The 12691-nt window shown below is 47.7% G+C and overlaps 1 protein-coding gene across 2 annotated transcripts in view; it reads right to left on the bottom strand.

Moving 5' to 3' along the window:
• PTPRA (protein tyrosine phosphatase receptor type A) overlaps nt 1-12691 on the bottom strand; it is a 118723-nt gene that overhangs the window by 15665 nt on the left and 90367 nt on the right. For both annotated transcript variants that reach the window (XM_041402958.1, XM_041402959.1), the window contains 5 exons: nt 10525-10603; nt 9742-10107; nt 7703-7720; nt 3833-3917; nt 2081-2154 (listed from right to left, as the gene is read on the bottom strand). In XM_041402958.1, coding sequence (XP_041258892.1) covers nt 2081-2154; nt 3833-3917; nt 7703-7720; nt 9742-10107; nt 10525-10603 — 622 coding nt within the window. The remainder of the gene's footprint in view (nt 1-2080; nt 2155-3832; nt 3918-7702; nt 7721-9741; nt 10108-10524; nt 10604-12691) is intronic.

Below are 12691 nucleotides of genomic sequence, written 5' to 3'. Positions count from 1 at the left end.
CTTTCCCCTCACTCTGTATTGTGACCACCAGACAGCCTGGGCTGTCTAGGACAGAAGGCATGGACATGTGTCCCTTACCTGGGGCAGCTGGGAATGGAAAAGCTTGTTGCTTAGGGGGTCAGGCATGGAAACACCTGATCTCCAGTCAAGTTACAAGAAAGCAGTTTCCAGTGATAAATGCCAAAGAAGAGCTGACTGACAGACTTTGGGAGGGGCCAGGGCTGGCTGATGCAACCCCCAGGGGTATAAAAGACTGAGCACCCATCTTGAAGATGAACCAGCCATGTGGTATCCACGAGGGCAGTTCCCAGTGCTGCAGCTTTTTCCTTATGTAGTCCTTTTGTTGTATTTTTGTCAAGGTTTAATAAACCTTTTTAAATTCTCAAAGTGAGCAGTTGTCTCTCACATGGGGGTCACCAGCTGTCCCCCGTGGCCACCCACGCCCAGGGGAGCACAGGGGCCCCACGTGCCACTGCTTTTAGGGCTGTCCTCGTGTCTGCACAGAATGGTTTGGGTTGGAGGGGGTATTAAAGAGCATCTTGGTCTAACAGCTTCCACCAGAGCAGGCTGCTCCGAGCACCTCCAGTCCTGGGGGCACTTCTGAGCCTCTCACTACAAGATCTTGAGGGATTGGAGAGAGCCCAGGGAAGGGACCAGAGCTGGGGAAGGGGCTGGAGCCCCAGGAGCAGCTGAGGGAGCTGGGAAAGGGGCTCAGGCTGGAGAAAAGGAGGCTCAGGGGGGACCTTGTGGCTCTGCACAACTCCTGACAGGAGGGGACAGCCGGGGGGGTCGGGCTGTGCTCCCAGGGAACAGGGACAGGAGGAGACAGAACGGCCTCAGGCTGGGCCAGGGGAAGTTTAAATTGGTTATTTGGGAAAATTTCTTATGGAATGGGTTGTCCAGCCCTGGCACAGCTGTGTGGGGCAGTGGTAGAGTCCCCATCCCTTGAAGGATTTAGAAGCTCTGTGGATGTGGCACTTGGGGATGTGGATCAGTGGTGGCCTTGGCAGTGCTGCTGGATTGGATGATCTTAAAGGACTTTTCCAATCCCAAAAAATCAGTGATCCTATGATGATTAACACTCTGGGATTCACACTCTCCCAGAGACAGGACAGGGCACTGAGGACAGGTCAGTGCTGGGGTTGGAGACCACCTGGCTTTGAATTCCAACTTCTCCCTCTCTCCCATGGGAAGTCTGGCACCACCACTGTGACACAATTCCCAGGAGGGCACAGCAAAGGCAGCTGCTGCTCAGCAGAGCCCAGAAAGGCCATGAGAGGGTTACCCCAACACAGCTGAGCGTTCATGAAGTTCACACCTCCGTTTACAGTGAGGTAAGGTGGCAGGGAAGGTCTTAGCAGCCAACATAAAATAAAAAAAAAGTGCTGAATTCCAGTTAGTGCTTCTCAGAAGGTGTTTGGTTTATGTGGAAGGAGTGCTGAAAAAGCATCTAAACTGAGTTTCAGAGGTCTCCTCAGATCTTAATCAGTGCCTGCACATGGATGGAGATGCCCAACTTGAGACCCTCAGTGTCAGCTCTGGCTCACAGCTCAGTGGCAGAAGAATTTAGACATTACACATGGCTTTAAAATTGCATCTGTGCATGTTTAGGAGGTACAAAAATGTTTTTATAATGAAAATAAGTGTGACCCCTTTTTTTCTCCTGGAAATGTTAGTTTGGTGTCTACAGTTAGGGTGAAGATCTGAGTTTTAATCAGAGATCATCCTAATCTGAAAGAGCAGAAAAATGTTTAATTTCTCCCCAAAGATGTGTTTTTTTTTTTTTTTTTAAAGGTTCTTATTTGAGTCAAGGAACCACTGTGAAAACTCAAGAGGCATGTGAGTAGTAATGTTGGAAGTGATCACCCATTTCAATATCAACCACTTGAGGGCAAACATTGAGTCAGTGGAATGAAAACTGGGAAATAAACCTCCGTTCTACGAAAGTCTGCCAAAACCATGGAAAACATGGAACAAAGGAGGTCAGGAACCAACAACAACAACAGAGCAGAAATTAAAAAATATTTGCCTACAAAAATAAGAGGTGTGGGAGAGCCTGTGTGGCACCAGGTGGACTCACCTGTGTCGTCCGTCCGGCCGTTGGACAGACGGAAGGAGTTGGAGTGGCTCCCTGCCTGCTTGTATTTCTTGAACCTGCCAAGGAGAATTGGGGTGGGAAAGTCAGGAAATATCCACCAGGAAGACCAGGTCCCCTCCCAGATGAGAGCTAAGTAAGAATGAATATTGACAAAAGAGTATGACATGAAAAGGTAGCAAAATTCTAAAATTCTCAAAAAAGGAAGTTATTGGTTCAGATTTTACCTATTTTCTACTTTGATCTAACAGCAGAAAAAATAAAAAGAGCAGAAAAAACTTTTGGAAGTAGCAATATCTCGCTTCTTCCTTATGATGGAGGAGAACTCTTTATATAGTTTGCTCAAAGGATGTATGCAAGACAGGTTTAATCCAGCTGCCTATTACTGTGTGAAAAAAACAACAATGATGTGGAGAAGGCCACCCAGGAATAAAGGATGATTTTGATAACAGCACACTGACTCAACTCACCACAGGTGAGAATTTATGAATTTATTCTTTATGATCACAACCATCTAGAAGCATCCAAAAAGCTTTCCCTTTTTTTTGCCACACTTTCTCAAGGCTCCATGAATTAGCTGGTGGGTCCAGGAGGCTGCAGGAGCTCTGAAATCCTGCCTGTGAGCACATCTGGAACAGCTGCAGGAGCCCAGAGAGAGCTGGAAACCAAGAGAAGCTTTAAGGGTGCTCCTTCCAGAGGACACCCCAAGGTGTCCCTGCTCCCTGGGGATCCAGCAGAGCACATAAAGCCCAGCTTGATCTGTCCTGCAGCAAATCCCTGCTCCATGAGTTTTTAACTTGGAGCAGCTGCTCATGCTCCCTTTGCCTGAAATATTGAGTTTTGCTGAATCACTGGGCAGTGAACACAAACCCTTTCTTTCAGGGCTGGAAGCCAGGTGGGAAGGACTCAAACTCTGCTGCTGCTGAACTCCTGAGGCAAAACTCTCCTCAGGTTCACTGCTGTGAGGGCAGGCCTGGAGCCAGGAGACAGAGGGAAGTTTTCCACTGCTAAGGAAATTGTTTTTTCTTTTTTTTCTTGTTTTTTTTTTTTTTTTTTTTTTTTTTTTTTCCTAAGACTTACTGAATCACCAAATTGGTGAGTAAATTAAAATGTTTACTGCAGGTGAATAAAGACATTCTTAGTTATGCTTTCAGGAGCTGGGAATGCTTCATTTTGAGCAGGGCAGATGCTTGGATTCTAAAAAATGGACCTAAGAAGGTTTGATTGTGCTGTAATTTCAATTACAGCATCAGCTAACACTCCTCACAAGCTCCTGCCATTCACAGTGAAAGGTGCACAGGGACCCTGTGAGGTTTAGTACCCAAAACAGAGTTTGGATGTTGGATCCTGCTTGCTATCAAGGAATAACACACTGAAACACATTTGTGTTCAGCCTCCCTGGATTACTCAACCCATCATTTGCAGCCTCACAAAGGAAACCTCACCTGCTCTTCCCCACACTGACAGGGCTTCAGCTCAATCTACCCTGCTAAACGTGACATTTTGAAAGGCAGGACAGGAATTCCCCACAGGAGGAGCAGCTTTGCAGAGAAAGGAATGAGCATCATTCACCAGATAACCCCAAACATCATTTTCATTCATTGTCCTTCCAGGTTTCTTTTCACAGCACCAGCTGTGTCAGCCTTTAGCTTGGGAGACAGCACAAAAGGCTCATTCCTGCTCACTCAGGAATTGTTTCTGTCAAACAAGGGAATCCAGCATTAAAGCAGCTCTTACCTCAACATGTACAGAACAATAATAATAAATACTATGACTAGAAGGGAGGACAGGGCCACCATCACAGCTATAATGGGAGTCTCATCTGCAAGAGGAAGAGAAAGGTGTGGTTATGGACATTGGAAAACATCCAGAGCCATCATTTAACAGGGCAGAGCTCTACAATTTCTGCTTGAAGAACAATTCTGATGATGATATTAGTAATAAAAACATAATAAATAATAAATAGTATTACGTGATGTTGCAATTTTCCAGCCTGAGAGTGAAGACAGAAAAGGATGAGTGAGCAGCATGTGCCTCAGACACTCCCAGGTCAGATTAAAACCCGAAACCACCACTCAGAGCACCTCAGTCTTCTCCAAGAATTGGTCACTGTGAAATTGTGACCTTGCAGATGAAAACAGTGATGGAGAAAGTTGGGACTGGGCTATTTTGGGGTTCCTTTTGCACAACTGAATGTGCACGTGGTAGCCCAGCAGCCACCAGGAGAAATTTCCTCTGTCAGCTGGAAATCCAAAAAAAAAAAAAAAAAAATCCACAAAATTTTCTGCCTGAGACTTAAGTGCACAGAGAAGTTCCTACCAGGCCCATGAGTTTGGTGTAAGGAATGTTTGGTATACGATAAGAAACTTTATATTAAAATGGGTGAAAACCTAAGATCCCACAGATAGATTTGTAACACCACCACGATTTTGCTTCCAGTTCTTTGTCATACAGGACAAGAGGACAAAGATTCCTGCTGCACCCGGGATCTGAACACCTCCAAGGGTGAGATTTGGTGTGGACCAGGCTGCCCAGAGAAGCTGTGGCTGCTCCTGGATCCCTGGAAGTGTCCAAGGCCAGGCTGGACAGGGCTTGGAGCAGCCTGGGACAGTGGAAGGTGTCTGGGGTGGAACTGGATGAGTTTTAAGATCCTTTCCAACTCAACCATTCCATGATTCTGTAATTATAAAATAATTTGGGTTGGAAGTGACCTCCAAAGACCATCTAGTTCAACCCCCTCCTCTTTCCTCCCTGGAAATACAGAGTTCAGAGAGCAGGAGAGGTCAGACACCACCAGGCCACCAAGTGTGACCCAATTTGGCTCCCTTGCAGAAGCTCCTCAAGGGCAGGTACCTCACAATTCCCTTGCAAAAAACACTTAAATGAGTCTGAACCACTCCCATCCTCCATGACCCACGACAGATTTTATTTTTCCTTTAAATAAGCCATTTCTATCTCGTGCTGGAGGTCAGTGAATCAGTGGTTGGTGCTGGCAAATCACCCAGATGGGTTGGAAGCCAAGCAGCTCCAAGCAGGGAGGAGAACTCTGAAGGACATTTCTTTTTCAGATAAATGTGGATGCCAGCCATGCCAGCTGGGGATATTTCCATTTTCCATCAGCTCCCTCCATCTGAGGGGGCCAGCACTCTGTGTCTACACAGCCCCAGAGGCTGCAGGGCTCAACCCTTTTCCACCTTCTGTGCATCCATTTCCCTGCAGATTCCTGCTCCATGTGTCTCAGCAATTTCAGCCAGCAGATTTCCTTAGGGTTTATATTCCCTAGGTGTTTATTTTGTCCATTTCCCTAATTTTTTTTTTCCCTTGGGGTTTATTTTGTCCATCTCTGAGCAACCCAAGGGCACTCTGTATTTCTGTGTTTGTCCTGTGGTGTGAGGTCTGGGAATGTTATTTCTATTAAAATATTAAATTTTTGGTCATGATTTCAAGGCAACGATGCAGTGTGGCAAATAAAAAAAAATAAATTATCCTGGTTTTGCATGTCTTTGTCCTTCTCATCTACTGCCCTAATGTGACAGCCCAAAAGGAATTTATTGGGAATTCTGCCTCCTGCACACCTCAGAAGGTGATGAGCCTTGGCATTCCCCATCTTGACACTTCCTAAAAAGAAGCACAGGGTGGTCTTGGCCCAACCACAGCCAGCCCTGGCCCCTCACTGAGACTTTTAAGCACAGCCACCATCTCCATCCTGCCTGCAGCAGAGCAAGAAGAGCTGCCATGCCAGAACCTGGTGGTGTTAAGTCACCTTTGGACCATTTTTTCCTGCTGGAGTTAAGCCCAGCCTAAGCAGTGCTGAGCCGGGCTGGAGCTGCAGGGCAGCTGTGCCTGGTGATTTGTGGGCAGGGGTGATTCTGGCAGCAGGATGCAGATTTGAGGGCAGGGTGCAGGGAGTTTGGAGGTTTTGGGGGCTTTTTGCAGCTGTTCTTTCCCACACATCTGGCAGGATGAGGAGTCAGAGCTTTCCCACTGCTAACAGCCCACCCAGCACAGCCCAGGCAGGAAAGGAGCTGGAGGGTCCCCAGCTGCTCCTGCCAGCCCTGCTGAGCTGTGCCAACCCCTCCACAGCTCCTGCCCTGCTCCAGCCCCAGCCTGAGGGCTCCATGCTGGCAATCCACCTGGAAAAGGGACAAGGACTCAACCTTCTGCTCCCCTGGGGCTGCAGCACCCACCGCAGCCCAGAGCTTGGGAGGCAGCAGGAGGTTTAAAACTTCTCCTGGCCCCTCTGAGGAGCCACCAAAGCCTCCTCTGGAGCTTGGGAGCACATCCCAAGAGGTGCTCTATAGGCTGTCACCCTGACCTGGGTGCAGTCATGGCAGAGGGACGGGGCTGAGCAGCTCATCCCTGCTCACAGCTGGCAACATCTGCCTGCAAAACCAGTCACAGAATGGTTTGGGCTGGAAGGGACCTTAGAGATCAGGCAGGGACACCTTCCACCATCCCAGGCTGCTCCAAGCCCCATCCAAGCTGGTCTTGGACACTTCCAGGGATGGGACTGCCACAAATCTCTGTGCATTCCCATGCCAGGGCATCACCACCCCCAGAGCCAAGACTTTATTCCCAATATCTAATCTAAATCTACTCCCAGTCTGAAGCCATTTCCCCTTGTCCCATCACTCTATGCTCTTGTTAAAAATATCTTATTTAATCCTATTTCCTAACTATATTTATAATATTAGCAATATTAATATAAATCTTGTTAGGAAGTCAGATGTATTCCCATTTTTTTTTTCCTTTGCCCTCAGGAGCAGGGATGAACGATGGCAGAGAGAGCACAAAATCAGGCCAGATCTGAGGGAATTACACTGAGCATTTCTGCAGAGGCTTTGCCACAATTTCAAATGAGTTCCCTCGGACCTGCATCCCTTTTATTCCCTCTGCTAAATGTGTGCTCAGTGCATCTGTCTGTTCCCTGGCTGGGCGAGCCAGGCACAGAGAGCAGCACCAGGCAGAGTTTGCAAAGCTGCAGCACCCCTCAGAGCCAGGATGAAAACACACAGAGGAAGCTGATTCCTCCAGGTGGGAGCCAGCCCAGCTCTGCCCGCTCCTGGAGTGCTAAAGCCATCAGTAATTGCAAATATTCTGGTAGAGATGCCAGTTCTCGGAGCTGAGAGAAGGAAAAATGTCCCTAAAGTGCTGTTCTCTTACAAGAAATGGATTTGTGTTACTGCTTGCCAACAGAATGAGGAGAACAATAATTATTCCCATCATCTGCAGGATGGGTTTGGATCAAAGTGTGTAAATCACAGTCAATAAAGACAATTCAGCAGTAAAAAAAAAACCAAAACACCAAAAGCAAATTTCCTGAATGGCTTCTCAGACTTTGGTCATCCAGCTCTAGGGACATGCTGACATTCTCAGAGCAGGAACAACTGGTATCTAATAGGACATGTACAAATTGGAATGGGATTGTTTTGTTGTAAAAAGAAAAGCTCAACAGAAATTAAGATATCAATGTGTCACCAGCTCTTTTAAAGAGCTTCAGAGGCTTCATAAAATACATTTGGAAGTCCTAAGGAGAGCTCTCTAATAGCAGAATGCTTCTGAAATTGTTTTTACTGAGTAAAGAGCAATGAAATGTAACATTCTTACCTCTTCTGTCAGAGTTACCTGCAGAAAAAGAAAACAAAAGTCTCTTAGCAACAAAGGAACAAGACATTTTAGTAAGTCAGGAAGGATCAAAGACCAAGACAGGAACAAATTTAGTAACTCTCATCATCTGCCTGTAAATCTTTCCTTTAAAACACTAGCTATAAAACCAGGATGTTAAAATGAATTTCTGAGTAAGGAAAAAGGAACAAATCCTGAGTTTTTATCAGCAGAACAAGGAGCTGAAGCCAAGCTTTAACATCACTAAACACAACTTACTGTTTAAACCCACAACCAGCAAGTCACTGGTGTAATTCATTAGCACTTAAATATCAAGAGATAACACTGGGGCATAATTTTAAGAGTGTGGCTGAGCCAAGAGTTCAATTAGGAGCAGCTGGGCTCAGGGATGGGGACGAGGAGCATCCAAGGGAAGTCTGTACCTGCTGGGTTGGATGTCTCATCCAGAGGGCACCAGAACAATCCTGTGCCAGGAGAGCAGAGCCTGGCTCTGCCAGGGCAGTGCTGCTGGCACGGGCACCCCTGGCCGTGAGCTGTGTGTGGGGAGCTGCAGCACAGGGATGAGGACAATCCTGGTGGGTTTGGACAAGAGGAACTGCCCCTACAACGTGTGACCTTCTGGCCCAGTCCCCTTCTTGAGCACCACTTAATTCTTCCATGATAACACCAACATTTCCTGCTAAATCTAATTTAGGGCTGCCCTAATGGCAAGGGCAGCCCTAAAACTGATTTTGCTCCTTGACAAATTACTTGAGATAAAGAAAGAATTAGGTTTGATCATTTGTTCTCTGGGCTGACATCAAGTGAGGAGCCACTTCTGGCCTTGATGGTGCAATGGCCAATGTGTCATGGCATACATCAGGGGAGTTCACCAAAACTGGTAACCCAAATCACAAAAAGGCAGTGGAGACACAAAAATGATTAATTCAGCCCCTCCATGAGCAGACATCATATTACAAAATCCAGATATTAGCAGCACTTAAGGCTTTTACCTCCATCACTCCTGTATGTAGCCTACATTTATACCAAACTTTTCCCATGTGTGTGTCTAAGGCTATGCCAGACTCCTTCACTCTGCAAAAAAGGATTTGGGTTGAGAAGGAAGCTGGATGAGTTCAGGGGTGGCAGAACACTACAAAAGCTGGGTTCTGAACTTCCTTCAACCACACCCCTTCCTGTGCTGGTAGCAAAGACAACTTCACTGCAGCTTCAGGGGCTGTGGTTTCCAAAGATTCCCAGAGGAAGAGGACACACATCTCACTGAGGTGCAGAGATACCCAGCAGCCAACATCCCTTGGGAAACTGGTTCTTAAGGAATATACACCTGACACCTCCCTGCATTAACTCCACCATCATCTTGCTTCAGGGTTTTCTAATCCACAACCAAGTTACCAGTCCTTTTCCACTAAATCCCAAGGTCTAGCAGGCACTGCCATCTTCCTACTGCAAGGTGGAGACAGGCAGTATCCAAATTGGGTCTCAAACAATACAATGAGCCAACCATGGCTGAAGAGCCACAGTTCAGCAAAGATTTCTGGTCACCTCAACCTCTTTTTGCCTGATTTTTTGCTCTTAACCAGGACTGAGCAGCCAAACAATGTTTTATGGAGTAATTTTCATGATGTGCCAAGAAGAGAATGAGATCAGGATGGCAACAGAGACAACTCTCTCTCATCTGGACCCTTCAAAGATTGAAGCTGCCCAAGTAATGGGGAAAATTGATAATGTAAGGAGAGAATCACAGAATAGTTTGAGTTGGAAGCAAAGATCATCTAGTGCACCTGTAGATATCTTTCACTAGATGATCTTAGCCCAAACCTTTGGTCAGACAAACCTCTTCTCATCTGGGAGATCAGAAAAGGTTTGAAAGTCCTCTTGTTTTGCATCACCATGGAATTGGCCCCAAAGTGTTTGTTCGCTCCATTTTGCTCAGCCAAACAAAAGAAGAGCAAAGAAACAAACCCAGAGGCAGGGTGGCCTGGAGAAGAAGAAGAAGAAGAAGAGGTGGAGGAGGTGCCTACCATTGTGGGAAGCAGAAGAGGTCTCCTGTGTTGTCACCACCATGCTGAAATTCCTCTCTGTCGTCTCTGTCTCCGTGCTGGGGACGGTGGCGCGCGGGGCCGACGGCGTCACGCTGGGGAGCAGGGATGGGGCTGGAGGCACAGGCACGGTTGTCCCCAGGGTGGAGGAGATGTTGAGGCTGCCAGAGGTGGCGTTGGGGGAGATCCTGGTGGCTGTGGTTGGAGGAGGTTTTGGTGCTGTGGTAGGAACAGTCCCTGGAGTGCTCATGTTGAGTCTGTGTGTGTTGGGCGTGGTCCCATCCTCAGGACCTGCTGTAGGAGCTCTGGTGGGGCTCCTGGGGGAGGTGGACACTGTTGTGGGTGGCTCTGGAAGGGAAAAGCACAGGGGAACCTCTGTGAGATTCTCTTCTGTGATACTGAGAGATTAAGTTGCTGAAGATTTGTGTGACTGTAACTATAAGATAAAACACCCAACAAATCCTGAGCGCAGGACAGGAAATGCTCTGCACAGCAGGTGGTACAAATGTCAAAAAAAACCCCAAACCTGAACAGGTGCTATTTATGGGGATGTCTAAACATTAGAGCCCCTGGAGGTGAGGATCAATATTGCTCAGAGCCAAACCCATGGGCCCCATTTATGAGCACCTGAAGCTCATCACCCTCTCTCCAACATTTTATGTTACAGCTACGTAGAGGGCAGAAGGAAAGAGGCACTGAGCACATTCACACTCGCTCCTTTGCTCCTAAAGATGGGATAAAAGAGAGATGAGGAGCACAGTTTACCTGTTGTAATGTTGTTAGCACCTACACTTATCAGGCCACTTCCAAGCAAAAGGAGAAAGAACCACAAATCCATGTTGACCTGGGGAGGAAAGCACAGAACACTTATTAAACCCTCATGAAATATCCCAAAATAATCCAAGGTGGGGATGTTCCTGTGCATCTTGTAAAACTCAGAGGGAGGAGGGGAAGTGTGGCTGGAGTCCCTGCAGGCATCTGGATGGGAAGGATTTATGGGTGAGTTCACACAACAAGGGGGAAGAACATGGAGAAATCCCAGTCTGGTGGAGCACCAAAAGTGTCCATGGATGAAGCAGAGAATGGGTGACCTGTGGGAGAGCATGAGAAGAACAAGCTGAGCACTAAAACCAAAGATCTGGTCTTAAAGGAGATTAATAAATAGTTCATACAGTGGTCTGCAAATGACTGTACTTGAGCAAACTCAAAGGCAATTCAGTTGACGACCACAGCAAAGAGCCTGGATCCCAAATGCCCCAGAAGTGCAGGCAGGAATGGAGGAGAGGTCATCTCCCCCTGGCTCACTGACACCTGAAATGTTACTGGGCAGGGGCAGAACACTCAGCTCCATTCAAACCCTGCTGGATTCCCTGCATTTGTGGTCAGAATAAACACTCACAAACAATCCAAGAAGATCAGCAAGTTCAGGCTGCACGCCCATACTGTACGTGCTTCCCAGGAAATGTCCAGCAGAATTACAGGACGATGACATCAGTAAAATAATTTCCCCCAGCCCTTTCTAATACAAGATTTTTATGGTGATTTCTTTCCTCTGGAGACCTCAGAAAGCTCCTGAGAAACGGGTATCATTATCTCCTCCCAAACACCTACGGATCCAGAGGTCCAGAGATGTAAGACGTCATTGTGCTGGCCAGGACAGAGCCCAAAGCTGCCAAGTCCAGACCAGCACGTGGCCACGGGGCCTTCCAAGGATGGGCCAACACCTCTCCTCTGCTCTGAGCCCAGAGAGGGCTCAGACACAGCTCTGCTCCTTGCCATGGGCCAGCAGCTGCTGCACGACTCCCGTCCTTCAGGCTTTTGTCCTGTGTCCAGTTGCATCTCCAGGATCTCCCAGGAGAGAGCTGCGAGATCTCGCTGCCAAGTCAACCTGAGGAGCTGCCAAGAACGGGTTTTACTCCCTCCCCCTCTAATAGATCTTGTGTTGTTTGTGCTTCTTCTATTTATTTAAATCTGCTTCATCTAGACCCATCCCAAACTCCGGGCAGAAGGACAACACTGAAGTCATCCGCGCGCTGCAAACGGTATCAGCAGTACAAGATCCTCCCACCTCACCCCAGAGGGTCCTCCCACCAGCACCACCTACTTACATGTTTTTCCTCCCCCTCCAAAAGAAAACCTGGCAAAAATCGACCTTACTCAGTGACCAAAAGGTCAGACAAACCCTGAACCAGAAGGAAACCAAGCTCTGGAGATAAGAGCTTTCCATAGGCTCCATCCATGGCCAGCCCTGCTGCTGCAAGCAGGGCAGGGCTTTCTCCAAGGGTCCCACTGGTGTGAGCAGCCAGCATTCCAGAGGGTTTCATCACCAGTTAAAATATCTGTCTGCATGAATTTGAGCTGATTCAGTCCTCCTGTCACTGGTGAGAGCAGCACTGGTCCTGCAATGCCTCCCCCAGGCTGTGCTCCAGGGTGGGATGTCAGGAAAAACCCACAACCAGTAGTTTGATGGTTTGATGACACGTTCCACTCACGGTGATTAGTACACCCCACTCAGCTTGGTCAGACACTTGCCAGAGTCTGAGATGAGCCTGGTCTACACAGGTTTGGCTTTAGGCAGAAAATCTAATATTTATAAGGAATAAATTATTCCCTGTGAGGGTGGTGAGGCACAAGGGTGCCCAGAGAAGCTGTGGTTGCCCCATCCCTGGAAGTGTCCAAGACCAGGTTGGACAGGGCTTGGAGCAACCTGGGCTAGTGGAGGGTATCTCTGTCCAGAGCAGTGGGGTGGAACTGAACGATCTATAAGGTCCTTTTCTAACCCAAACAATTCCATAATTCTATGATCTTTGTACCTTTCTGCAGGAGACAGATTGTCCAGGCATCCCAGTGTGGAATCCCACAGAAATAAGGTGCTCATCCTGATGGGACCCAAGCGCAAAGCAGGAAGTTGAACACACACTGAAACTCCAGA

This window comes from Onychostruthus taczanowskii, unplaced genomic scaffold, assembly GCF_017590055.1.
Source record: "Onychostruthus taczanowskii isolate IOZ18803 unplaced genomic scaffold, ASM1759005v1 scaffold2, whole genome shotgun sequence".
NCBI classification, from domain to species: domain Eukaryota; kingdom Metazoa; phylum Chordata; class Aves; order Passeriformes; family Passeridae; genus Onychostruthus; species Onychostruthus taczanowskii.
Note: the sequence above shows the minus strand (reverse complement) of the source record. Positions and strands in the feature narration are given on the sequence as shown.